Genomic DNA, 26,639 nt, shown 5'->3' with positions numbered 1-26,639 from the left:
TAGGTCTGTAATACACAGATGTCCCAGTCTCTCTGTTGGTGCTATGGTGACACTCTATGTGGAGCGGAGTGTCTAAAGAATAGCAGAGTGGGCCGGGCCCGGTGGCTCACGCCTGTAATCCCAGCACTTTGGGAAGCCAAGGTGGGTGGATCACGAGGTCAAGAGTTCGAGACCATCCTGGCTAATATGGCGAAACCCCATCTCTACTAAAAATACAAAAAATTAGCCGGACTTGGTGGCAAGTGCCTGTAGTCCCAGCTACTCAGGAGGCTGAGGCAGGAGAATGGTGTGAACCCAAGAGGCGGAGCTTGCAGTGAGCTGAGATCGTGCCACTGCACTCCAGCCTGGGCGACAGAGTGAGACTCTGTCTCCAAAAAAAAAAAAAAAAAAGAATTAAAAGAATAGCAGAGTGGATATTACTGAGAATAATATGGACATGAAGAAGTTATGCTCAGCAAATAGCACTTTCAGGGGAGCTTTGCTTACATGGCAATTCTGTAAGTGAATTGCGGGCTCATGGACTGGATGGTATCAGGAAGAAAATAGTAAGAATCGGGATGAAGCCCACGTAAAGGAAAGTTTAGAGAAAAAGGGTTTACATACCCAAAGACAGAAGCGCTGAGAGCCTTCATTATAGTCTGCAACTTGCCAATTAGGAAGTCAACAAGAATTTGTTGACTTTTGATATGTGCTGAGTGCTGAGTTACTTCTCAGCTCTGGCTACACAACAGAATCACCAGGCCCTGCCATAGGCCAATTAAATTAGAATCTCTGCGGGTGGAGCCTCAGCATTAATATTTTTTAAAAGCTCACAAGGTCTTTTGAATTGCAGCTGGGATTGAGACTCATAGGAATGGCGCCTCTCTGGAAGAGCATCAGATATAAAATAGGACTCCCGTCCTTTTGAGGAACTCGGTTGGAGCTTGAAATTTAACACGCAAAATTTAAGCAACATATAAAGTGTTTATAAGTGCCAAAGAAGTAGTTTATGGCCGGGCACGGTGGCTCACACCTGTAATCCCAGCACTTTGGGAGGCCGAGGCAGGCAGATCACAAAGTCAGGAGATTGAGACCATCCTGGCTAACATGGTGAAACCGCATCTCTACTAAAAACACAAAAAATTAGCCGGGCATGGTGGCAGGTGACTGTAGTCCCAGTTACGGGGGAGGCTGAGGCAGGAGAATGGCGTGAACCTGGGAGGCAGAGCTTGCAGTGAGCCAAGATCGCGTCACTGCACTCCAGCCTGGGCTACAGGGCAAGAATCCGTCTCAAAAACAAACAAAAAAAAGGTAGTTTATAAAATATAGGTAGATGATTTTGAATAGGGAGTTACTTTGGTACTTGGAATGTTTATGATTCAAGACAGGCAAGACCCCCAAATTGGGACTTAGCCTGGAAGGGTTCTCGGCTTTGCCTAGGAAAGAATTCAAGGGCAAGGCAGTGGTATTAAACAGCAACGATGATTGAAACAGCAGTGTACAGCAGCAACAGAGGTCCTGCTCCTTGCAGAGCAGGCAGTGTGCCCAAATCAGCAGCTCAAAGGCAGTCTGCACTCACATCGATACCCACTTTTAATTATATGCAAATTAAGGGACAATTTATGCAGAAATTTCTAGGAAGAGGGTGGGAACTTCCGGGTCATCTGGTCATTGCTGTGGAAAGGGGTGGTAACTTCTAGCTGTTGCCATGGCAATGGAAAACTGATGTGGCACACACTGGTGGGTGTGTCTTATGGAAAGCTGCTTCTGTCTCGGCCCTGTAGCAGCTAGTCCTCACTTTGGTCCGGTGTCCAATTCCCACCTCTTACCTCAGTTAGGGACTATTAATTGAGTGCCAATTATATGTCTGGCCCTAAAATAAGTGAAGAGGTTCAGAGGAGAATAATACACAGTATATGTTCTCAAGAAACTTTTATTTTGGGTAGAGGAAAACCAAACTATAAAGCTTAAAAAGAACCAGAGAGCTATTTGATGCTAAATTATGTTTGGAAACTTAAGTGCAGTAGGAGTTTGAATTCTTAGGTATGTTTGGAAAAAGTTTCTAGTTGTAGGTAGAATTTGAGTTTTGCCTTAAAGAACTGCAAAGAATTCATTTAATTTAGTAATTTAAAAAGTGAATAATGAGTACATGCTACTTCCCAGGCACCGTGCTAAGCATTTACATGAATTATCTCATTCTCACAATATATTTTTGAGCTATGCATTATTATTATCTCTGTTCTACAGGTAGAAAAACCAAGGCTTATCAAACTTAAAGAAATTTGTCAAAAGCCACGCAAGTTAAGTGGTGGAGCCAAACTCAAAAGCCGGGCCGTATGGCTCGTGAGCTGGGCTTGTAACCACTATCTGTAGGACCAGAGTCGGCAGCAGAGAGAGGCCAGAGCGTGGCAAATGTATTTCTTGAATATTGAGTAAGTGGCAGGTTATGCTGAGTAGATACTTGGTTGGTAAGGTGAATTGGGGCCCAGTTCAATTTGTCAGGGGTTTTGACTACCGTTTCGTGGAATTTAACTTTATTTTCTGGACCCTGGAGAGTTCAGAAGGTTTTTGAGGCGGGGAATACAATGTTGGAAAGCATTTTCTAGGAAACCATAAAGACCAGAGACAGGGGAACCAGGTAAAAAAATATCTCAGTGGTCAAGGCATGAAGCTTAGGGGCCTGAGAGAGGCGGGTGGAACGGAAAATGGTGGGAAAGGTGTCGTCGGCACCTTGGAGAAGAATGTTCTGTATTTCTAGAGACAGCAGGGATGTGAGAATGGACAGTAGGCCGGCCGCAGTGGCTCACGCCTGTAATCCCAGCACTTTGGGAGGCCGAGGCAGGCGGATCACGAGGTCAGGAGATCGAGACCATCGTGGCTAACACGGTGAAACGCCGTCTCTACTAAAATACAAAAAAAAAAAAAATTAGCCGGGCATGGTGGTGGGTGCCTGTAGGCCCAGCTACTGGGGAGGCTGAGGCAGGAGAATGGCGTGAACTCGGGAGGCGGAGCTTGCAGTGAGCCGAGATCACACCACTGCACTCCAGCCTGGGTGACAGAGCGAGACTCCGTCTCAAAAAAAAAAAAAAAAAGACAGAATGGACAGTCATACCGCAGGGGTTATTTAGGTTTGATATCAGTTTGAACTTCCTTACCTTACAGTGACGAAGGGAGGTTTTGGAGTTTAGAATGTATTAATACATTCTTCAGAGACTTTTAAGGAAAAGGCAAATTGTGATTTTTTTCTGACATGGTTTAACTTCTATCTACATTAGTTCTAGGCTTGTAAGTATTGTATGACCTTTGACTCAATTCAGTTCTGGATATAATTTAATTTAGGCCCTGTGACTAAGCTGTTTTAGATGGCTTATCTAAGAGCTACTGAGATAAAGGATTTACATAAGTACAGTCTTTCATTCTAATGTTGGACTCTGGTAATACTTCTCAGTATGCCAGTAAACCTTATTTCCCGTTCCCCTGCCTTCTTTCCTTTAGCATTAATGATAGCCACTAGGTTGGGTGCAGCTCTCAAGGCCGTTCTCTACTGGATGAGGTTTTCTCCGAGTCTGAGATGAGAAACTTCCATAAATCCTTTCCCTAGACTTCCATAACACTATGGCTACACCCAACCCATGTCCTCAAATCGCATATTAGCACGGCATGCAAATGACGGCAGTGGGGAGAAACAGGGAGTGAATCAGAGCCTGTTGATGGCTCTGTTGTGATTGCAGCCATGGGTTTGCTTAAGAAAGATACCGTGCCTTCATTGTGACTGGCATCAAAGGTATGTGAAGATACTACCTAAGCTAGGTGTGAGAAGCCCAAATACATTATTACTAATGATTTTCATAAGGGCTAAAGCGTTTAGGCCAAAAATAATTAAAGAGAACAATAGTGCTGTCAATAAAACTCCTAAATAATGAGATAGTAATTAATGGATGCATGGCCTCATTGTTCTTTTTTGCTCTAGGCATTAAGCATCTCATTTTAAAAGTCATGGTAAGTAATGCAATATTGCTCATTTATATTTTTATTTAGTACTGTTAATTTAATTTTAATTTATTTCACTTTTTATTTAATCTTAAATCTTTTATTTTAATATAAAAATTGGAATGATCCTCTCCTTTCCCCCATTATAAATTTTCCAAGCAAGAGTGGTTTTGGTGCTTTGGAACTTTCTCAGTTAACTCCCTATGTTAGGTCCTGTAATCAGGCTCTTACTACATGTTTTGATGGTGTTATTGATGATAATGATGAGTTTCAGGTGTGTTTTTGTTGCCTAATAATACAGATTCTTTGGTGTTTTCTATGACTCCATTGTACGGGGTCAGCCTGGCCATTTCTCCTCATGGTTCTTTCCCCCTTTAAGCCCCAGAAGCCATCAGGAAAAGCCTTTCACCTTATTTTTTCAGCAAAGCCTGCAGGATGCCTTGGGGGATACTCTTACAGGACTATTCCAGGCAGCAAGCTTTCTTCATACAGTGGTTCAGAGATTTTGGGTAAGCAATAAGGATTGTTCTGCTGGGCCCACTGGTCATAACTTGGCTATTAAATGTGTCTCCCATTACTCTTGATATGTCTCCCTTCTCCCCAGGAAACATCAGATGCTTGCAAACCATTTTCCAAACCACAGAGCACTGGGCCCTGGAAGCTTTCTTTGGCCCCTTCTTAAGACTAGATTGCTCAAAGAGTTGTAGGCCAAGGAATGAATGTATCCTGTGTTGCACAAAATACATTTAGATATTTATCAGGACTTAATTTAATGAACTTTTCTTCCCTTGCACCAACTTTCCTTTGTATCCCTCCTCCTGAAGAAAAGGTGCCAACATTCCACTTTAAGTCTAAGCTGAAGTCATAGATGATCCTAAGTGTTTTAGAAGTAAATTGGTGACTTAAGTCCCACTAATTTTCCTCTATCTTCCAAACGACACTGTTTCCTGAGGCTTCTGATGGGATATGACATGACTAGGGCTTTTAGCCCCCTTCTTAGGCTCCTTAGAGTCCATGCTGAGAATGACTCAGCCAATTTCAGAGATATAGATTCCTTTTGAAGACCCCTGTTTCATCTTTGACTTTTATAGGAAGGATTGGATTGGATGGGCTGGCTCTTCTCTGTGTGGGAACTTAAAAGGCAAGGCCTTCGAACTTGGCCTTCAGGTGTGTTCAGGGCCAGGGACTGGTACACAGAGGAAGTCTGGATGTGCTTTTTAAATTTTAGCACTGTGACTTGAGTTTTGCCATTCCATCTTGTAGTGTTTGGGAATTGTGTCGTAGATTGTTTACCTAGCCTTGACACTCAGTGGTTGTTGAGGAGTGAGTAGGGTGTGGTTAGGGGGCGGAGGCAGGAATGTTGGTTGAGAAAGACTACCAAAATGTTAGTGTGTTGAGAAGTAAGAGGAACAGTGCTTGGGCATGGAAAAGTTTGGCATGACAGCTTCTTCCTACAGAAACTTTCCCAGAAATTTCTCAGGAGGAAGGAGTTGGCTCAGAGTTTCCAATGGATTATCTTTGGCTATGATGCCCAAAGAATCTTGACACTAAGGATTTATAGCTTTTACTAGTTCTGAATACTAAGAAATAGTAGAGTCCATTAAAAATGCTTGGAGTTTGTTGATATGTTGGGGGCTGGTCATTTCCTCCTTGAACTCTGATCTGCTAGAAGCTCTAATGAGTAATGAATGGGCTAATGAGTTGTCACCTTTAGTTTATATTTAAATACTACCTTAGAGATGTGAAAACCTGAACCTGACTCTAATAGCTTCATTATGGACCCACAAATGTAACCGACTAGATGGATGGTTTCCACTGAGATTTTGGCCTGGTGTAATTTGGCTGCTGCTTGAGGCTATTTTTGGAGGCTTTTGGAGTATCGTAGGAGTACATCTATCCAGTGTCTTTATTTTTTTTTTAATATTTATTTATTTATTTATTTTTGAGACAGAGCCTCGCTCTGTTGCCCAGGCTGGAGTGCAGTGGCGCGATCTCAGCTCACTGCAAGCTCCGCCTCTCGGGTTCACGCCATTCTCCTGCCTCAGCCTCCCGAGTAGCTGGGACTACAGGCGCCCGCCACCACACCCGGCTAATTTTTTGTATTTTTAGTAGAGATGGGGTTTCACCATGTTAGCCAGGATGGTCTCGATCTCCTGACCTCATGATCCACCCACCTGGGCCTCTCAAAGTGCTGGGACTACAGGCATGAGCCACCGCGCCTGGCCCAGTGTCTTTATTTTTATTTTAAAAGATATTACAGCACTCCTGTCTTCTGCCAGTGCTTTGCTAAGTTGTGGGATAATAAAATGGACACAGCTAGATGGGAAGGGTCACTGCTCTGCCCTGACTCAGCTCCATTCCCCAGGACAGGGAGGCCACGTCCCCGCAATATTTCTTATCTCCTGCTCTCAGCTGCGCGGTGAAGAGGGAAGGCAGATCTTTCCTGAAAGGATCAGGTGGCAGCTGGATGGAGAGTGGTGGGCTTGGGTCACTAGAAGAGAGCTGGGGCCCAGTGAAAGGAACGCGTGCCTGCAGGGCAAACTGCATTTTAAACTCTTCTCTTTCAGGGCCTAAAAGTTGCTTTTGTCAAAAATCCTCTTTTCTGTGCCAAACCTGAATAGCAGAGATGAAAGCAGACTGCAGCTGTTGGAGGGGTGTGGGTCTGCTGCAGAATCAGAGTCTGTGTTGGTTGTTATACTTGGTGTGGGAATTGGGTTCTCCGATGCTGACTGCAAGAGAGGAGATGTTTGGCGAAGGACTGTGCCAGTCCAGAGTTCCTGTGTCAGATAATAACAGTAGCCTCCATTTGTATGGCCTTTGCAGTTTATAATAGTGCCTATAAAATAAAATATGTCAACTATTACATTGTCATTTTCATAAGTTCCTGTTTTCTGATGCAGTTTCAAAACCTTGTTCTGATACCCATCTTATTAAGTAGGCAGAAGAGATCTTACATTTTAAAAATAGATACTTTAAAATTCTGTGCTTCAAAATAATCTTGGTAAAATTCGACACTGCAGTTTATTGACCTTATTTTTCTTTGTGTAGAAAGAATGATGATTTTTGACCCTGTAATCCTGAGCTTAGAATCCAGGGAGAAGAGGGAGCATTTATTTGTTTTTGCACTTTGTTTTGTACCACATTTGGTAGCTTGTTACCAGCCGAGGAAGTAAATTGACTAATTAGGGGAAACCCAAAGCACTATTGATATCGATCTCTAGGCGTAATGGTTGCAAGTTCTATAAAAAGGCCTCTCTGCTTCTCATGTGGTCAATAAGGAAATGGCTCATGGAAAATGAGAAAATACCTGAACAGCTGGCTGCCAATCTGAGTTCTCTGCCCACGGGTGTGGCTTGGCTCAGTTCTTTGGACTTGGTAATGGGGTCATTATTTCTGTATTCGACGGATTTCAGAATGTCATGTTATTTCAGCCCAAGTGGTTTCCCAGGAAACACAACTATTTGCCCTCTTCTTCCCAGCACTGAAACTAGAGTGCCTTCTTTCTCCCAGTCGGGGAGAAACCTCTCCAAATGGGGCTTCCTTTATCTTGTAGAAGTTGCTTAGTTTTTCTGTATGTGGGAACATACATAGCTTTTTTTGGTGTATACATTTCTACAGTTTGAAATTTTCCACATTGAAACATTTTGTTTCCTATTGGGAAGAAGTTGATGTGATCTCTATCACAAATGAAAACATATCCTTTATACTGCCTTTTTCTTTTGGGAATTGTGCACCCTGTCATGAGAATTATGGGGACCTATGCTCATGTAGTATAACCAACACCTGGCATAGCTCATTAATGCACCCTACAAGATTTTAACTATGTTGGAATGCACATCAACTGCCTGGAAGACAGAATGTCAGAAAGAAAAGTCTCTGGTAAGTTGTACAGAAAGTCCTCAAACAACATCGTTTCATTCAAGTTGTTTCATTATAATGTTGATGAAAAAAATTAATCTTGGCCTGGCCACTGTCCATGTGGAGTTTGCACGTTCTCTCCATGTCTGCGTGGGTTTTCTCTGGGTCCTTCAGTTTCCTCCCACATCCCAAAGCTGCGCACATGAGGTGAACAGGCGTGTGCCTACATGGTCCCGGTGTGAGTGAGCGTGGGTGTACATGTGAGTGCTCCCTGCAATGGGGGGTGTCCCGTCCACGGCCGGCCCCCGCCTGGCACCCTGAGCTGCTGAGACAGCCTCTGGCCACCTGCGCCCCTGAACTGGAATAACTGGGTAAATACTTATCCCACTTGATTTTATTACTCATTCTTCAATGTTTATATAGTTCATATTTATTTCAGTGTTTAATATTAGAAATGTCTTGGCCTTTGTTTAGAAGTTTGATGTTTTTGTTGCTAGAAACGTGCTGTAGGAACTTCACTCGTTTATATCAATTAGCCTGTGGGAAAATTGGTTTCTTATATTGGTTCCGCTTAAAGCCAAAGTTTCCAAGAACCTTTCTGTAATATTAAGTGAGGACTTTATTTTAGAATTTTGGGAGGTAGCATGATACATACTTAAAGGAGGATGGCCATGAATCAAACAGACTTCTGTTCAAATCTCAGATGTGTGACCTCATGATTGGATAATTTCTGTGTGGAGTGAAAGATGTATGTGCGAAGTCCAGCCCCTAGTGGTGCTCCGTGAGCTTTCCTTCCTTTTGTCCCTCTGTCCTTGGCCTTGAGACTTGTGGGGGAATCTAAAAGACGCCAGGCTGATTTAGCGTCTTGTCGAGCCTCTCTGCTTGTGGGCGGTTGACTCTTCCTGAGGCCCTCACCACAGGTGCAGCATTACTAGCAATATTATTATTACTATTATTGTTTTTGAGATGGAGTCTCACTCTGTCGTCTAGGCTGGAGGGCAGTGGCACAATCTCGGCTCACTGCAGCCTCTGTCTCCCGGGTTCAAGCAATTCTCATGCCTCGGCCTCCCAAGTAGCTGAGATTACATGCATTAGCCACCACGTCTGGCTAATTTTTGCATTTTTAGTAGAAATGAGGTCTCGCCATGTTGGCCAGGTTGTTCTCTAACTTCTGACCTCAGGTGATCCACCCACCTCGGCCTCTCAAAAGTGCTGGGATTACAGGTGTGAGCTACTGCAACCGGCCTATCAATATTATTTTTTAGTGAAAAAATCAGTGTCAGTGCTGTGGGCCTTTGGGTTGTAATGCAATCCAAGGTCTACTGTTCCTTTCCCCCTCTCCTCCTAAACATATATTAGCCAAATTTGGGGAAATTTTCCAAGCAGAAGCTTTTTGGATTGGCTGTTAATACATCACATCGTTAGCTGTGAATCTCAGGTACACTCAAGCTCTCCCAAAAATAGGCCACATGAAGGAGGAAAATAAGAACCCAAGGTCATGCAAGCACTCAGTATTTGGTGGCTGTTGCCCAGAAAGGCAATACAGTGATGTGAACAGAACACTCGTTCTCTCCTCTGGAGGCCTGAGCTCTGTTTCTAGTTCAGACCTCAGCTTTCTTCTATGTGACTTTGTTTAATGCCCTCTGCCTCATCCATCAAAGACTGGATTAGAAAAAATAACCTCTGTTCTGTTATTTAGTGTGTTGTTAGCTATAAATCACCTAATTGCAAAGTCTTAATTGTGCATGGTGCAAATATAGTCTTTTGCCTTTCGTAGTTACAGTCTAGATCACCCATGGGAATATCAGGTAAGTAAATAGTTTATAGTTTATCACTTCACTTCCTCGTGAACTGAGATGATTGAGCAGAGCTGGAGAAGTTTATACGCATGCATTAATGTTTTGTTCTTTGCACACGTATTCAACTAATATTCGTTCAGTTGATATCCTGTGCAAAGTACAGGAAGAACACTGTGGGAGATAGAAGTAAAAGGCAAAGACTTTAAATGGGGCTGAGAAATATTAGACAGACATATTGTTTCCTAGTGTAATATTAGTCCTAAAATCATTGTACCTTGGTACCAAAAAGGGACCTTCAACATCATCTCATTCCCTCATTTACAGATGAGGAATATTCGAGCAAGAAAGACCTCACTGTGGCCCAGAGGCTGAGCAAGTTTAATGAGGTTGTCAAGGCCAGAGTTCAACCTTCATAGACAGGATTTGGCTCCGTGCAAGGGAAGAGAAAGGCCTTCTTGCTGTAGGGAGCAACTGTCTTTGGTCCTGGTAGCCAGTTGGATACCATGGTCTGCGAACTGACGTGCATTGTGTTGCAAAATCTTATTGCTGTTATTCCTATGGTTACCCCTTATTATAGTAGTGTCTTCAAGGGCAAGACTCAAACATGAGTAAATATTGATGTCTCATGTAAAAATTTTCCCTCAACTGTTTGGGGATACACCGGCTGCCATTTATTCTTAACAGCTTAAATAAAAGAGAAAGGGAGAGGAACTCTCATTCTATCCAACAAGATCCTTCCATCAAACACAGAGCTTCCCTTTCCTCCTTACTTCAACAGGTAGATTCCTTCAAAGTTGGAATCCTTTTTGCAACATAGTTTTATGACCCCTGTGTGCATTAGATGCATAATCACTACGGATACACATCTATCAGAAATTAATAGAATACCAAAAAGAGAAAATCAATGGGATTCCGTAGAAGTCATACAGCTGGCTGTGTGAGATGGAAGTGTCCTGACGGAAATGCCTGTATGATGCCAGTCATCATAGCAATGGGAAATCTTCTGATTACTGACTATATTTTGGGGGCCTTGCCAGACACTGGTTTGTTTGCAGGTGCTCCAGTTTAATGACTTGCCTTCATGTTCCGGCAAAGAGCTCTTCCTGCTTGTCCTTACTCTGCGGAACCAATTCCAACATCAGAAGTTGAAATGAGGCACAAATGCCTTTTCCTCTATTTTCTCTACTACTCAGGTTTTTGGTTTTACTTTTTTTTTTTTTGGACAGTTATAATTTGGCAAATTTGTATACTTTTATACCGGCATATCTTAAACTTTTACCTGTTGCTTTATATCATTCAGTTTGGATCACATTGGAATCTCAGCTAACCTCATTCTTAGAATGTCAGTTAAATGCCACTCTTTCATGAGAATCCTGACAGCCTATACTTGGTTACATCTTCCTGAATACTCTTTTCTTCCCTATAGAGATGGGGTCTTGCTATGTTGGCCAGGCTGGCCTTGAATGCCTGGCTTCAAATCATCTCCTGCCTCATCTTTCCCAAGTGCTAGTGTTACAGACATGAGCTACTGTGCCCAGCCCCTAAATACTCTTTATAGCACCTGACCTACTACTTTTTAAATCATCTGCCATCCTGGCTAGACCCTACGCTGGACAAGGAGCTGGTCTGTCTTTTATGCATTTATTTAATTAAATTTTCTTCCTTTTCTTTTTTTTAGAGATAGAGTCTCACTCTTGACACCCAGGCTGCAGTGCAATGGTGCAATCATAGCTCACTGTCTCCTCCAACTCCTGGGTTCAAGTGATCCTCCTGCCTCAGCCCCCCAAGTAGCTAGGACTACAGGCACACACCACCACACCTGGCTAATTTTTAAAATTTCCATTGAGATGGGATCTCGCTATGTTGCCTAGGTTGATCTCGAATTCCTGGCTTCAAACAATCCTCCTGCCTCAGCCTCCCAAAGTGCTGGGATTACAGGCGTGAGCCATCGTGCCCAGCCAGGACATGGTCTTCTCGTGTATTGTTTTATCCCCAGTTGGTGTGTAGACCTCTTGTGTCTACAGTAGGGATTCCACAATTTACGTAGTTAAATTGGATTTTATTCTCTTTCTTTTTTTTTTTTTGAGATGGAGTTTCGCTCTTTTCGCCCGGACTGGAGTGCAGTGGCACCATCTCGGCTCACGGAAACCTCTACCTCCTGGGTTCAAGTGATTCTCCTGCCTCAGCCTCCCAAGTCGCTGGGATTACAGGTGCCCATCACCACGCCTAGCTTATTTTGTATTTTTAATAGAGACGGGGTTTCACCATGTTGGCCAGGCTGGTCTCGAACTCCTGACCTCAGATGATCCACATGCCTTGGCCTCCCAAAGTGCTGGGATTACAGGCATGAGCCACCCTGCCCGGCCAGATTTTATTCTCTTTTATCTCCCTTTGTTTTTAATTATTTGCAGCTAAGGCAAGCCATAGAGAGATTTAAGTCAGGATTAGAATGTGTAGGGAGAAGAATGAAATCAGATTGGATTTTTTTTTTTTTTTTTCCCCAAGACGGAGTCTTGCTCTGTCACCCAGGCTGGAGTATAATGGCGTGATCTCAGCTCACTGCAACCTCCACCTCCTGGATTCAAGCAGTTCTCCTGCCTCAGGCTCCCGAGTAGCTGGGATTACAGGCACCTGCCACCACGCCCAGCTAATTTTTGTATATTTAGGAGAGACAGGGTTTCACCACGTTGGCCAAGCTGGTCTCGAACTCCTGACCTCTTGATCCACCCACCTCGGCCTCCCAAAGTGCTGGGATTACAGGCTTGAGCCACCACACCCGGCCCAGATTGGATTTTTAAAATTACATATTTTTTTGCATAAAATATTCTGAGTTTGGCAGATGTATTCTTCTGGGTAATCAGGAACTTGCCTGTGGACCCAGGGGGCCCCATGCAGAAAGGTAATCTCCAGTGGCTTTTTCTGGTAACTGGGTCCAGTGCCCTGACATTATGCACATCTCCCCAGCATGCCTGGTGGAGATTCCTAAACCAGGACTATAGTCCACTTCCAGGGCCATAGTCAGAGAAGGGGAGAAAGTTTCAAAACTTTTGTGAAAAGGTTAATGAGTAACCTTGTTGAATGTTTATCATTCTTGAAATTCTCTTTGGCCATTTTTACTGGTCCTGTACCCTCTGGCTTGTGCTGCTGCCTCTTACGCTGTATAATGCCTGTCTCTTCTGTTGATGATTTCCTTTTCCAGCCCTGTTGATGAAGAGGTACTCCAAGGTCCAGTCCTTCATCCTCTGTTTCTCTTTTTTTTTTTTTTTTTTTTTGTTGAGATGGAGTCTCGCTCTGCCACCCAGGCTGGAGTGTAGTTGGCTCACTGCAACCTCCACCTCCTGGGTTCAAGTGATTCTCCTGCCTCAGCCTCCCGAGTAGCTGGGACTACAGGGGCCCACCACCATGCCTGGCTAATTTTTGTATTTTTAATAGAGACAGGGTTTCACTATATTGGCGAGGCTGGTCTCGAACTCTGACCTTGTGATCCTCCCACCTCGGCCTCCCAAGGTGTTGGGATTACAGGCGTGAGCCACCAAGCCCAGTCCATTCTCTTGTTTCTTAAATCTTTCTTCCTGGGAGATGAATTCTGCTTTCAACTCTTCAACTTTGGTTTTGAGTGAATTTATGCATTCATCTCAGAGCCCTTCTGGGGAGCATCAGCTTGTAACTGTCTCAGACACTTGGATGTGTGATTGTCACTTCAAACTGTAAGCCTCGTGTTTTCTCCCAGAACATTCCCACATTGCAGACATCAGATTTCTCTCAATGGCCCTAAATCCAGCACTCACCGCGAGCATCTTGAGTCTTCCCCTTCTTGTGTGTCTGCCTGTCTTCTCCCCACCCTGCAGGTTGTTTCCAGATACTATTGGATTTTCCTCGACAGTGCCTCTGGAATCCATCCCTTCCTTCCCCTCTTGGAACTCGGTTCCTGCTCTTTTCACAGCTCAGCCTGTCAGCAGGCACTGTGCTCTCTAGAACCCAGCAGTCTGCCCTGAATTCCTACACTTCCTACACCACTCAGGCTTTGCCACATGCTTCTTCATTTCCCTCTTTACCTTTAAATAATTAGTTTTTTTTGAGGGCAGAGATCAGGAATTGCTTCTCTTCCTGTCTCTACCAGTCAGCACAGAGCTGAGTAGCTGTTCAACAGAGTTCCCTAATGATAATTACAGTGAACTAGAGGATTCCTCCCAGGAAACTTTGTGTGTGGACTTTGCCTCCGTGAATGCCAGGACGTCAGCTAGAAATGATTGAGCACAAGCTATGAGGCAGAGGGATGGATGAGGTTAGCACAACAAAGCAGTGTTGTGACTTCTTAGTGAATAGAGACATCTTTACAATATGGAACATTCATTGGGTCTGCTAAGTTGGGTGTTTGAAAAAAATCAGTGCCTTTTTTGGAATAGTTCTTCATTGTCTTTCATACTCATTTGCAATGTTATCCCCCAGCAAGCTTGTAGAGAAGTATTAGTATTGCCTTTTTATAGAAGAGAAAACAGAAGCTTTGAAACATGACCAAGGTCATAGAGCCCAAAGGTGTCAGAACCACATCTCTAGCCCTGATATCCTGATTCCAGGTAAAATCAATTCAACAAAGCATGGAGTTAAGCACCAGGAAGATGGAGTTTCAAATTTTTTTCCTAAAGAAGTTTTCAATCTCGTGAGAAACAGATGGGTAAACAACTTAACTCCTAATTCAAGGTTTTAATTAAGTAAGAGTGAATCAGGACACAAACAGAATGTGTGGGTGCATGAAGGTAGGAGTGAGTGATTCTGTCTTTGTACTAAACAGCAGCTGTTCCTGGCAGCTTTCCGTCAGGGAGTGCTTGTGAAGCGTGGATGAAAGCAGGTGTGAGTGTATATGGAAAACAGCATGGCCGGGAGGAGAAAGACCACGCCATGCCCATGTGCTCATTGGCCAACGGAGGTGAAGGGTGGCGGAGGCTGCGGGCCGGATGATGACCGAATTAGGTGATGTGACATTTTAGGCAGCATGAGAAAGTCTAGAAACCTCCCTGTTGGGCTGGCTTAATTGATCTCACTTAGCTCCCAGCATTGCTGAGTGGTTTTATGGGTGTCTACAGTTCTAGTGATATTGCAGGGATAAGGTGATAAGACTTGGCTTGTCTCTGCAAAATGAAGAATCTGAAAAGGTGTGAAGCAATCAGCCTTCCAAGGTCTCTCTGATGTCCTTTGCTTATTTTCCAAACTTTCTTCATTTTTCTAAATCTCCTCAATCTTTTCTCCCCACTCCGCCTCTCTGCCCTTTATTTTTAAACCTTTGTAACCTTCTTAAGTTTTTATTTAACTGGAGGGTTATTCCAGAGTCTCTATCATGGTAGTCTAATGTGGATTTTAGAATAAATTTATTCCATGTTTCTAATTCATTTACATTTAACTCACAAAATACCCTTCCTCCTTTTTTTTTTTTTAATGAGGTAGTTAATGGCCAAGATATTTTGTCAGCCTTTGAGTTGGCCTCTTAAAACATTTTCTGTTTTCTTCAGTCACACAAAACCGGAATCTGTAGACAGTGCATCTGTTTCATTCACTCTTACTGGACTAGAAACTTGGTGAACCACAGTTAAAAGGCTATTCAGAATCTCTTTGTATTTCCTGCCTCCCTCTGTCCTCCTCTCTCCTGGGCTTACACATTATACGTATGGGGACACGGTCATGGAACTTTCACATCTGGTGACCACCAACACTCAGCTCGCTCTCAGCATAAGACAGGGCAAAGTAACTTACTTTAACCACCCTGTATCTGTTCTCCCTGCTGTTTTTTGTTTTTGTTTTGTTTTGTTTTGTTTTGGTTTGTTTTGTTTTGTTTTTTGAGAAAGAGTCTCACTCTGTTGCCCAGGCTGGAGTGCAGTGGCACAATCTCGGCTCACTGCAACCTCCATCTCCCGGGTTAAAGCGATTCACCTGCCTCAGCCTCACAAGTAGCTGGGATTACAGGTGTGCACCACCATGTTGGTGCACCATCAGACTGGTCTCGAACTCCTGACCTCAGGTGATCCACCCGCCTCGGCCTCCCAAAGTGCTGGGATTATAGGCGTGAGCCACTGCACCCGGCCCCGCCGCCTGCAGTTTTTAGAAATTGGCTTTGGTTCTGTCTTGTGACCCCCAACTCCATCCTTCCTTGCCTGTTACTAACCTTGAGAAGGGCCGTGCCTTGGGACCCTCAAACTTTTCTGTGGATTTTTTTTTTTTTTAACAGCTCTACTAAACCCAAGTAACTATTTGGGGAGTGTTGGTAGTTTTAGGAAGATGTCCGGCCAGGTGAGCCCTTCCGCTGACTTCTCTGAGCTCCCTGGTTGCTATCAGTCTGGGTACATGGCTGCAAGGGCATTGGAAGACTTCCATTGAGCAAAGAGAAACTGGTCGACTCTGCTATTGCTGAATCTTGCTTTGCATGTGAATGCACAGATGATAAGAAGATACGTATGCATGCTTCACAAGTAGGTGTGCTTTCTTTGGCTTTCTTGGATAAGAATATTAATCTACTGTAATTTGGCTCAATCACCTGAGCATTACGAAAACTAAGTGAAGGGAGGGAAAGAAAGGGAACCAAGTGCCCCCTGGGCACTTCAGATACATTAATGCTGTTAATCCTCACAATAATCTAGGAGGGAGAACTGTTATTGGCCTAACTTTATAGGACATTGAAACCAAGAAAGTTTTGGTAACCTGCTCAGGGTCACTGTGTGAGTCAGGAATAAAGGCCTTATTTTTTCCACTACTCCAAATTACCAGCCAGTTGGTAGGAATGGGAGCTTAGGGGAATACTTCGGTGTGGGTGATGTTATGTTTTTTTTTTCTAGGAAACTCAGCTATAGCTGCCCAGTTGTCCATGGCGTCCGTCTTCCAGGTTATCTGCATATTTCTGGACCAGTGTCTTTGTGTGTGTGTTTATGTCCCTCTGAAGCTTTCTGTGTATATATAGGTCACCCATTCCTGCAACGTAGAGCAGTCAAGCAGGCAGCTTAGAAATTCTTATCCATTCGGACCTTTGGCCCTCGCTTGTGTAAACCGGAAATGTGGGTGTGGAGAGTCAATCTGGGGACTAGAACGTTGGAAGAATGGAAGAGAAGCCCACAGGAGGTGTGTGAGAGCAGAAACCGTACTTGGGGGATTTTGCTCTGAGGTTCAAGTATGGCTGTAGCTGCAGGGACCTGGCTTCTGCCATGAAGGAGGACTTAGATGGAGGAGCTGTGCCAGGAACCAGCAACCCTGGAGTGGGTACATGCCTGGCCCAAGCATGTTCACATGCACGAGTTCACTGACAGCTTTCAGAACCAGCATGACTGAAAATACTCTGTTTAGCCTACCAAGTGTTCCGCATCTCCCCAAGCTCCCTGGATGTCTCCGGCATCCGCCAACCACTCATGTACTCAGGTTTTCCAGAACCCAAAAACAGATTCTCAAAAAGGCCGAACATTTGGCAGGGAAGTATTTCTAGGTAAATGATACACACAGTTATGTGACCTCCATCCCAGAGGGAAACATTGGTTAGGGAGATTGGTTGAAGAAAAACAACTATTAGAAAATGTGTTCAATGGGGTCATGTTTACACTCCTTCTGTCAACTAAAACTGTGTGTTTAAACAATGTCTTTGGTTTATTACAGTCATCACATTCTCAGTAGCAGATAATGTGCTTGAATTTCACAAGTGTATGTAAATGATCTAGGGTAGCAGGGCAGCTGTCCCCAGTCAACGTTTTCACATTGTGATAATTCTCAGGAAAGAGACATACTTAAGAGTTGTACGTTATCTGTCTTCTCAGTAACCAAAGTGTCTCCTAATATATGCATTAATTTATAATTTGGCACTGTTTTTAAAACCTGGGTTTGATTTTTAGTCAAAATACAGATTTATGGTGGGATTTATTTCACAGTACTTTTTTGCAAGAGTAGGAAATGTTGGAATGCAAGCGCTTGGTGAAATTAAAGCTCTGGGTCAATGCTACTTTGTTGGAAATCAAGTCATATATTAAAATTAGAAAAGACAGCGAGCAGCTGGCTCAAGTATATTTTGTCTCACTTTTCTGCTCCCCATGGGTTTGCTTTTCAGGAGATCCAGTGGTTTGTAGCACACACATTACCCACCAACTCCCATTCCAGCCGTGCCTGTTCTTCAGAACTTTAGAGACATAGCAAATACCAAGAGCTCAAGACAGTGCCTCATCGCGATTCTATTTATTGACAATGGTGATCCTTTTAAGATCCTGAAATGTTTCTCAGCATCACAGCAGCTTTGTGTGTGCACCTCCAACTTCAGGGGGGTGCTCTCAGCCAGTGGAGGAGAGTACACTCTTAGAGCGGAATTTGCATCGGAACATTGGGTCAAGATTGCTGAAACAATGGACTTTGGTGATTAGGATGTTGCTTTAAGTCGATTGCTGAAACAATGGACTTTGGTGATTAGGATGTTGCTTTAAGTCACTATTATTTATCAGAAGTTGTGTTTTTGTTTTTTTTCCATGAAGATTTTTCATTAGGTTTAAGCTTTATGGAACCAAATTGCCCAGATCTCTAGAAGTCATTTTTAAATAACCAGCAATGGCTTTTCAGCCTACTAAAGGACAGGATCATCAGTAGAATCATTTCTATAAATTAATCTATAAGGTTACAGTAACTCTAATCAAGTTTTTAATGGGACTTTCTTTAGAGTCTAACAAGTTGATTTCTAAAGTTCAACTGGAGGCCGGGCACGGTGGCTTACACTTGTAATCCCAGCACGTTGGGAGGCTGAGGTGGAAGGATCACTTGAGGTCAAGAGTTTGCGACCAGCGTGGGCAACACAGGGAGACCCTGCCTCTAAAAAAAAAAAATTAGCAGAGTGTGGTAGCACGTGCCTGTAGTCCTAGCTACTTGGGAGGCTGAGACAGGAGGATCGTTTGAACCTAGGAGTTCAAGGTTACAGTGACCTACGATTGCACCACTGTACCCCAGCCTGGGTGGCAGAGGGAGACCCTGTCTCTAAGGAAAAAAAAACGAAAGTTCAACTGGAAAAATAAATTAATGTCAATAGCCAAGAAAATTCTGTAAGAAAAATAAAGAGGCGACTCATTCTACCAGATAAGAAAACTCCCTAAAAACCCACAGTCATTAAAGTGGAGTGATCCTATAATAGGATCATGTATTAGTTCAGTAGAACAGAACAGAATCTGGGAATAGACCCATGTATACATAATATAACCCAACTATTTCTAGGGCCCCATATGGCCTAGTGGATGTAAATCAGAAATATGACTATGGCAGCCTTGAATATGAAGATCTTTATTTTACTTGTTCTTAAAGGAGTATATTCATGGATTTCACAAAGTATACTCCCTAAAATATTTTCCAGAAATCTTGTCTAAATAGCCTTCACTCTCCTGCAAGGTGCAAACTCACGGCAGCCTCTATAAATGTGTCCCCATCTCTCGTGGTTTTCTAACTTTCTCTTCCCCCACCATTCCCTGCCCCCCCCATACACTGTGTTCCCAATTTGCGACCACCTCCACAGAGGGCAGCCCTTGGGAAGGGTAGTTTTTTCCCTGGTTTGGCTGCTTTTCTGGAGAGCGGGAGATTCCCGGAATTCTGCTGATGGAAATTCCCCAGCAGACTCCCAGAATTCTGATGAGCAAAAATTCCCAACTTCATTTCTTTGGGAATTTACTATATCTTAACCCTGCCATTTTAAGTCACTGAACTAGTCAATATATGGTGTTAGGGTTTTTGGCTATCCATTCAGAAAAAATAATGTGACACATTTATATTTTGTAAAATAAGCATTTTGTAACTATAGATTTCAATAGATTAACATACATATTACTGGATTTAGGTCATATATATACGTACGTAGGAACAATTCTGTAAGTTTATCTCTAAGATACGGGATTGAAAGTAGTGAGGGGAGTCTTCTACTTTATGTAGTTTTGAATTGTTTTAAATTTATTTTGTAGCAAATGTGCATAACATTTTAATTTCTTTTGAAATTTCCTTTTAATTTATATTTAGTAAAAATTCATTATTTTGGTAGAAAAACAAGTTTTGACAAATACAAAAAATTATATAACCACCACCGTGGTTAAGATACAAAACAATCTTAGCACCTCCCCTCGCATTTCCTCCATCCCCAGCCAGTTCTCCTGCGCTTCCCCTTTGTGGTTAAGCTCTTCCCCAACCCTTAACCTCTGGCAGTCTATTCTCTATTCCTAGTTATGCCTTTCCCTTAATGTCCTATAATAGAATCACATAGCCTTTTGAGTCTGGCCTCTTTCACTTAAGCATAGTCATTTGAGATTCATCCACTATTTATCAATAGTTTTTTGTTTTGTTTTGTTTTGTTTTGTTTTGTTTTGTTTTTTGAGACAGAGTCTTGCTCTGTCGCCCAGGCTGGAGTACAGTGGTGTGATCTCTGCTCACTGCAACCTTCACTTCCCGGGTTCCAGCGATTCTCATGCCTCAGCCTCCTGAGTAGCTCGTATTATAAGCATGCACCACCATGCCCGACTAACTTTTGTATTTTTAGTAGAGACAGGGTTTTGCCATGTTGGCCAGGCTGGTCTGAAAGTCCTGGACTCAAGAGATCTACCGCCTCAGCCTCCCAGTGTGAATCAGTCATTTTATTGCTTTATATTTCTGAGTAGTATTTCGTTGTGTGTCTGTACCAGTTTTTGTTGATCCATCCCCAAATGAGGGACATTTGGATTGTTTCCAGTTTTTGATAATTACTAATAATTCTGCTGTAAACATCTGTATACAGGGTTTTGTGTTTTCTTTTCACTTGGGTTAATATGTAGGGGGGCGCGTTTTGCTAGGTCATATGGTAACTGTTTGTTTAACTTTATAAGAAACTACTAATTCTCTTTCCAAAGAGGCTGTACCATTTTGCATTCTCACCAGCAATGAAGGATAGTTCCAGTTGTTCCACATCCTCACCAGCACTTGATATTGTAAATTCATTAAAAACATCAATCCTTCTAGCAGCTGTGTAGCAGTATCTCTCTGTGGTTTTTAATTTGCATTTCCTTCATTCGCATCTTTTCATGTGCTAATTTGCCATATATAGAACCTCTTTGGTAAAGTGTCTTTTCAAAACTTTGGCACATTGTTTTTTTTAACTCTCAGACTTTGAGAGTTCTTTATATATTCCAGGTAAAAATCATTTGTCAGGTGTGAGATTTGTCAGGTCTCACAGTGTGCAGCTTTTTTTATTTTCTTAACAGTGTCTTTTACAGAGCAAAAATTGTTGATTTTGATGAAGACCAGTTTTTTGCCTTTTTATTTTATGCATCATGCTTTTGGTATCATGGCTAAGAATTCTCTACCTAACCCAACATCACAGAGATTTTTCTCTAATGTTTCTTTCTAAAAATTTTATAGGTTTGTGTTTCTACTGAAGGACTATGATCCATTTTGAGTGAATTTTTAAAACAATTTTTGAGGTCAAAGCTCTTTTTATTTTATTTATTTTTATTTTTATTTTTTGCATCTGGATGTCCAATTGCTCCAGCACCGTTTTTTAAAAGCAATTATTTTTAAAAAATTTTTATTTTATTTATTTATTTACTTTTTGAAATGGAGTGTTATGAGTGCAGTGGCGTGATCTCAGCTCACTGCAACCTCCGCCTCCCGGGTTCAAGGGATTCTTATGCCTCAGCCTCCCAAGTAGCTGGGATTACAGGTGTGTGCCACCACGCCCAGCTAATTTTTGTATTTCTAGTAAAGATGGGGTTTTGTCATATTGGCCAGGCTGGTCTCAAACTCCTGACCTCAAGTAATCTGCCCACCTCAGCCTCCCAAAGTTCTGGGATTACAAGTGTGAGCCACCACACCCAGCCTCATTTGTTGAAAAGACTATTATTTCTCCACATTAAATGATGTTTCTTTTAAAATAATGAATATGATTCAAGAACCCAAACATCTTTTGACATAAAGGGAGAAAATTCTCTAGACCTTTGGATTCCGAACGGGCTAAAGAGCCCCCCTTTCCCAGGAGAACACCGACAGTGTTTGTTTTACTAGAAGTGTCATAAAACTAAACGTATTTTATACTCAATTTCTGGGATTTCTAGACTGATTTTCTTTGCCTAGCTTTTAGAAGAAGTTTTAACCACTCCTTGGGATCAAGGGTCAATGAAAGATTATTCTTTTTGACAAACTGAACATAAAATTAAACTTTAGAATGGGAATGAAACTTATAACCCATTTAATGTAACTTTCCTTTTTAAAAAATTAAAAAAAAAAGATACGCACCTGTGCAAAATGCGAACAGTGCAGAAGTATCATCTAGATTTGGGGATGCTGAGGGACATGGGCTTTCCTACTGCTTCTCTGTCCACTCCTCAGTGTCTTTGGCCGGCTCCCCTTCCTCTCTGTGACCTCAGATGTTGGCGTGCCCCAGAGTTCAGCCCTTGTGTTTCTTCGCTTTTTTATTCCACTCACTCCCTTGGTGATCTCACTCAATCCCATGGTCCAATATGCCACATCGGCTCCCAGGAGTTGTGTCTCTAACCCAACCTCTTTCTGACTGAGTCCTCAACACGTGCAAGATGTTTAATAGCAACTTGTCTAACACAGAAATCGTGGTTTTCTCACTCAATCCTGCTTTTTGCCCAGTCTTTCCCATCTTGGTAAAGGGCACCATCCTTCCTCCAGTTGCTAAGACCAAAACGTCAGGCCTCTCCTGGCAACTCTCTCTCTCATACCTGACATTCAGTCCTTCCACAAGTCCTCTCAACCTTAGCTATAAAATGCACCCCCTCTCACTGCTGTAGCTGCTGCCTCTGGTCTAGAAGAATACAGCCTGGCCTCCTCACTGGTTTCTCTGCTCCCACCCTGGCCCCTGCAGTCCAACCTCCTTAGGGATGGTTAAAGACATCAGTCAGATCATGTCCTCCCTCAGCTCACATCTTACCAATGGCTTTTTTAAAAATCACATTTTGAATAAAACCCAAGTGATTTGCTCTGACCTACAAGGCCCTGTATAATCTGGCTCCAACAGCTCTCTTCCCATTTTTCTCTCCTGTGACTTCCGCCCTTGCCTGCTCTGCCTTTCTGCTGGTCTTTCAACCCATGCTCATTCGGCCTTTAGGGCTTTGCCTGTGCTGGTTCTGGGGCTGGGGTGCTTGTCCCGTGACTTCTCCAGGCCCTCCTCTGCATGGGGGCACTTATATGCAGAAGGGTCATCTTCCCACCGTGGCCTTCCCTGACTCCTCATCCCCAATACCTGCCCTCTGCCCCACCTGCCCCATCTTCACACTTTGCTGTATTTTTCATCATAGTTTATCACTACCTGGCACTATTTACATATTTACTTGTTTATTTGTTTGCTGTCTGCCTCCCCAAATGGATGTAAGCTCCATGAAGGTGGGACTTTATAGTATTTGTTGCTATCTCCCCAGCTTCCAGAGCAGAGTGTAGCCCATAGTAGATGCTCAGTAAATATTCATGGCTGGATTGAATGCAGGATTAGATGCAAATGTGTAGATTCCTTTTCACCCTGTTTTATTCCAAGCCTTTCCCCAGAGGTTATCACTGTTAATAGTTTGATAACTAGCTTTCTAGACTTTTAAAAATACATTTATAAAGGCAGACAAAAAAAAAATCATAGTTTTAAAGAATAATACAAATGATTTTACATCATATTTTTCTCAATAATATATTAGGTATTTTCTCGTATTAGTTTATATATAGTTTATCCATCTATTCATCTCTTTTTCTCATCAGTTTATATCTTTTTTTTTTTAAGAGAGAGAATCTCCGACTGGGCACGGTGGCTCACACCTATAATCCCAACATTTTGGGAGGCTGAAATGGGAGGATTGCTTGAGGCCAAGAGTTCAAAACCAGCCTGGGCAACAGAGACCCTGTCTCTACTTTAAAACAAACAAAACAAAACAAAAAAGTAAGTAAAAAAAAAAAAAAAAAAGTGGAGACATGGTCTCACTCTGTTGCCCAGGCTGGTCTTGAACTGCTGGCTTCAAGCAGTCCTCCAGCCTCAGCCTGCCAAAGTGCTGGGATTATAGGCATGAGCCACCACACCTGGCCTAGATAGTACTTTTTAATGGTTACTTTGTAGTTCATACTATGGATGTACCACAATTTATTTAATTATTTTCCTGTTGAGAGATATTAATATATAGGTTATTTCCCCCTCTCATGATTATAAGCAAGGCTGCAGTGAATATGCTTGTACATAAATCTTTGTACGCGCAGACCTCAAATTGTGAAATTCCCTGTCAGTGACTTGGTAGATGCTGCTTAATTTGTCCTCAAGGATTATACTGTTTTACACTCCCACCAACAATATATGAATGCCTATTTCCCCATATGCTTGCCAGTGCTAGATATTACCACACTTTCAAAATATTATTCAATGTTGGTTAAAAAAATGTTTAACTCTCTTACAAAAGAGAAAGGTGATACAAAGCCTTACTTAGAGGTGGATTGTTAGCCATTTCCTATAATGATAAGCTTCTTCGTTTCTAGATTACACATTAGCCTGCTAAAGAAAGATAGTCTCTTTTGAAAGAAGTGACAGACGTAAAGGAGTAAGGTGATTTGAGATGAGAAACATCTTATGCCTTTTTAAGAAGCTTCCAACTTCTTTTTCAAGAAGTATCATTTCAGGATGTGTGCTGTGAGATCCAAACCACAGGCCCACACACCCTCATTTTCTTGCTCTAAAATATCATTCCCAGGTGATGCTTTTCTTCTTAGAAAGAATCCACAGCACAAAACGTCAAGTGTTGGAGTTGGCTGGAGAGTTAATGGCAGTTGTAGCAAGTGGTGATTTATTGTTACTTAACCACTTTGTGGTTTCTGCTGGGCCTTGCTAGAAGTGTACTCAAAGAACAAGAGAAGTTATTTGTTTTAACAACTGTGACTAGGGGCCAAACAAAGGCATGGGAAGGAATAAGAAGAGAAATGCCAACCCAGAGAAGAGAGCTGGAGCACAGGTAGTACCTGGATGCTTCTGTGATGTTAGTCGGTTTCAACTCAGAACTAGTGTGAATGTTGGTTGGCTCAGATGCTGGCTGTGTCCTTGAAGTCACTTTTCAGGGCTGGACTGAGTCCCAAAGGGCAGCCCCTGGGTCTTCTCCATTTTCATCAGATATCAGATGGGGAGGATGAGAGGTCCTTTTGTGGCATGAGTATATTAGAGCTTGAAGGATTCTTTGGAATCAGCTACTTTTCTTACTCACCTTATGGATGATGAAACTGAGAGATAAAATGATTCACATAGGTAATGATCCAGACATTTTAAGCTCCATGTTGAATAATCAAAGGAAAAAGCTCTTTACTTGAACTTTACAGATTTAACAGATTGTTGGACAGAAAAGGACTCTTGCCTTCAAATTCCTAATGCAGGAGTGGCATATAACTGGTATGTATGCCACCATACCCTGCCCTGGCCACATGCCCGTAGCAGACATTGTTAATCGACCCCAGCACCCTTTCCTCAGCGAAGCGCTGGCCAGCCTGAGAATCCTCCTTAACATAGTGCTGGAGGCGCCAGTCATACCGATCTGACCTTTCATGTTATTTAAAATCTGTTTGTCTCCCTCTTCTAAATGATGTATCCACGTGATTCATGATGTGCTGATAGCATGGGACTTCAAGCCAGAAGAACTTGGTTTGACTCCTCCATCTGCTTCTTCCTAGTTACGTTATCTTAGGCAACTCACTTAACCTTCCTGGGGCAATTTACTCCCTCTGAGATGAGAAAGTTGAATTAAATAATCCGAAAGCATCCTTTCAAGCTCTGAAAAATGCTATGATTCAAGGTACACAGACTTCTCAGGAAGAATTCATAGCTACAAGCATGTCTTTTTATAAAGACCACAGGTGGTTCTCAGGAAGTTTGCATATTACAAATCTATTTCGGGTTTCTGAAATATGTGTCTCTAGCTTTTCCTGACTACTTCTTTTCATCTGCCTGGTCCCATGGACCAAGAATTTAGGGATTCCGAAGGGAGAGAGAGGGGAAGGGTCTGCTTAAAACCAGAGGACTTGCAGGAACCTCTTCTGGGCCGTGGGCTTCATCCTCCCACACTGAGCAGAGCAGATCTCTGTGCCTGCCCTGCAGCTGTAGGTCTTGATTACTTCTCCTTCCCCTTCCTCCATCTGTACCTCCTTAAGGGCAGGGCCCTCCCTGTCAGACAGACCTCAGCCAGTGGCCCTCCGCAGGTCCTGGCCTGCTTCCCCACACCGTTCCCTGTGGTGACCTGCCTCCCTGCTTCTTTTCCAGGCTCCCCTTCCCTGCGGGCATATCCGCTCCTCTCGGTGATCACCCGCCAGCCCACCGTCATCTCCCACCTGGTCCCCGCCGCCCCGGGAATCACCCAGGCACTGTCCTGCCACCCGGTCACCGAGGCGGTCTCTGCTGAGGCCCCAGGGGGCGAGACCCTAGCCAGCAGCGAGTCAGAGACGGAACAGCCCACGCCCCGACAGAAGAAGCCCCGCCGGAGTCGCACCATCTTCACCGAGCTGCAGCTCATGGGCCTGGAGAAGAAATTCCAGAAGCAGAAGTATTTGTCTACCCCAGACAGGTGAGGACACAGGGAAGGGACTCTCCGCGGTGAAGGCCCTTGAGAACGGGAGACTTGCTCACATTGTGGGCCGTGGAGCCAGAGCACTGTTACAGTGAGGCAGGACACTGTGGCAGGAATCCACTCCTTGGCTCAAGTCATCTCAACCTTGGTTAACAGAACCCAGCCCACATGAATCCACCACACGGTCCCTGGAGCCTGCCTGTGGCTGAACTTACACTCACCACTCTGTCTCCATATTTGAACTTAACTATTTCAGTATCATAAACAAGGTTAAGTTTAGCAAATGGTTGCTCAGGCGGTCAGCTGGGAAACAGGCTTGGTTTTTAAGCCACTCACTCTTAGGATTGGAGGCAGCAGGACTAGATTTGGAATTGGGATTCATGATCTTCTCAATCTTCTCCACGGCCTCCAGCTGATTCCCCACTGACTCAGTTTGCTGGCCTGGCTATTGCTTGGGAAGGGCTGG

The 26,639-nt window shown here is 43.2% G+C and overlaps 1 protein-coding gene across 1 annotated transcript in view; it reads left to right on the top strand.

Moving 5' to 3' along the window:
- Positions 1 to 26,639, top strand: part of BARX2 (BARX homeobox 2) — a 76,834-nt gene that overhangs the window by 36,134 nt on the left and 14,061 nt on the right. The window contains exon 2 of the mRNA XM_030829333.1: positions 25,870 to 26,170. Coding sequence (XP_030685193.1) covers positions 25,870 to 26,170 — 301 coding nt within the window. The remainder of the gene's footprint in view (positions 1 to 25,869; positions 26,171 to 26,639) is intronic.

The sequence above is a fragment of the Nomascus leucogenys genome, chromosome 15, assembly GCF_006542625.1.
Source record: "Nomascus leucogenys isolate Asia chromosome 15, Asia_NLE_v1, whole genome shotgun sequence".
Lineage (NCBI taxonomy): Eukaryota > Metazoa > Chordata > Mammalia > Primates > Hylobatidae > Nomascus > Nomascus leucogenys.
This window is presented reverse-complemented; position numbering and strand designations above follow the sequence as displayed.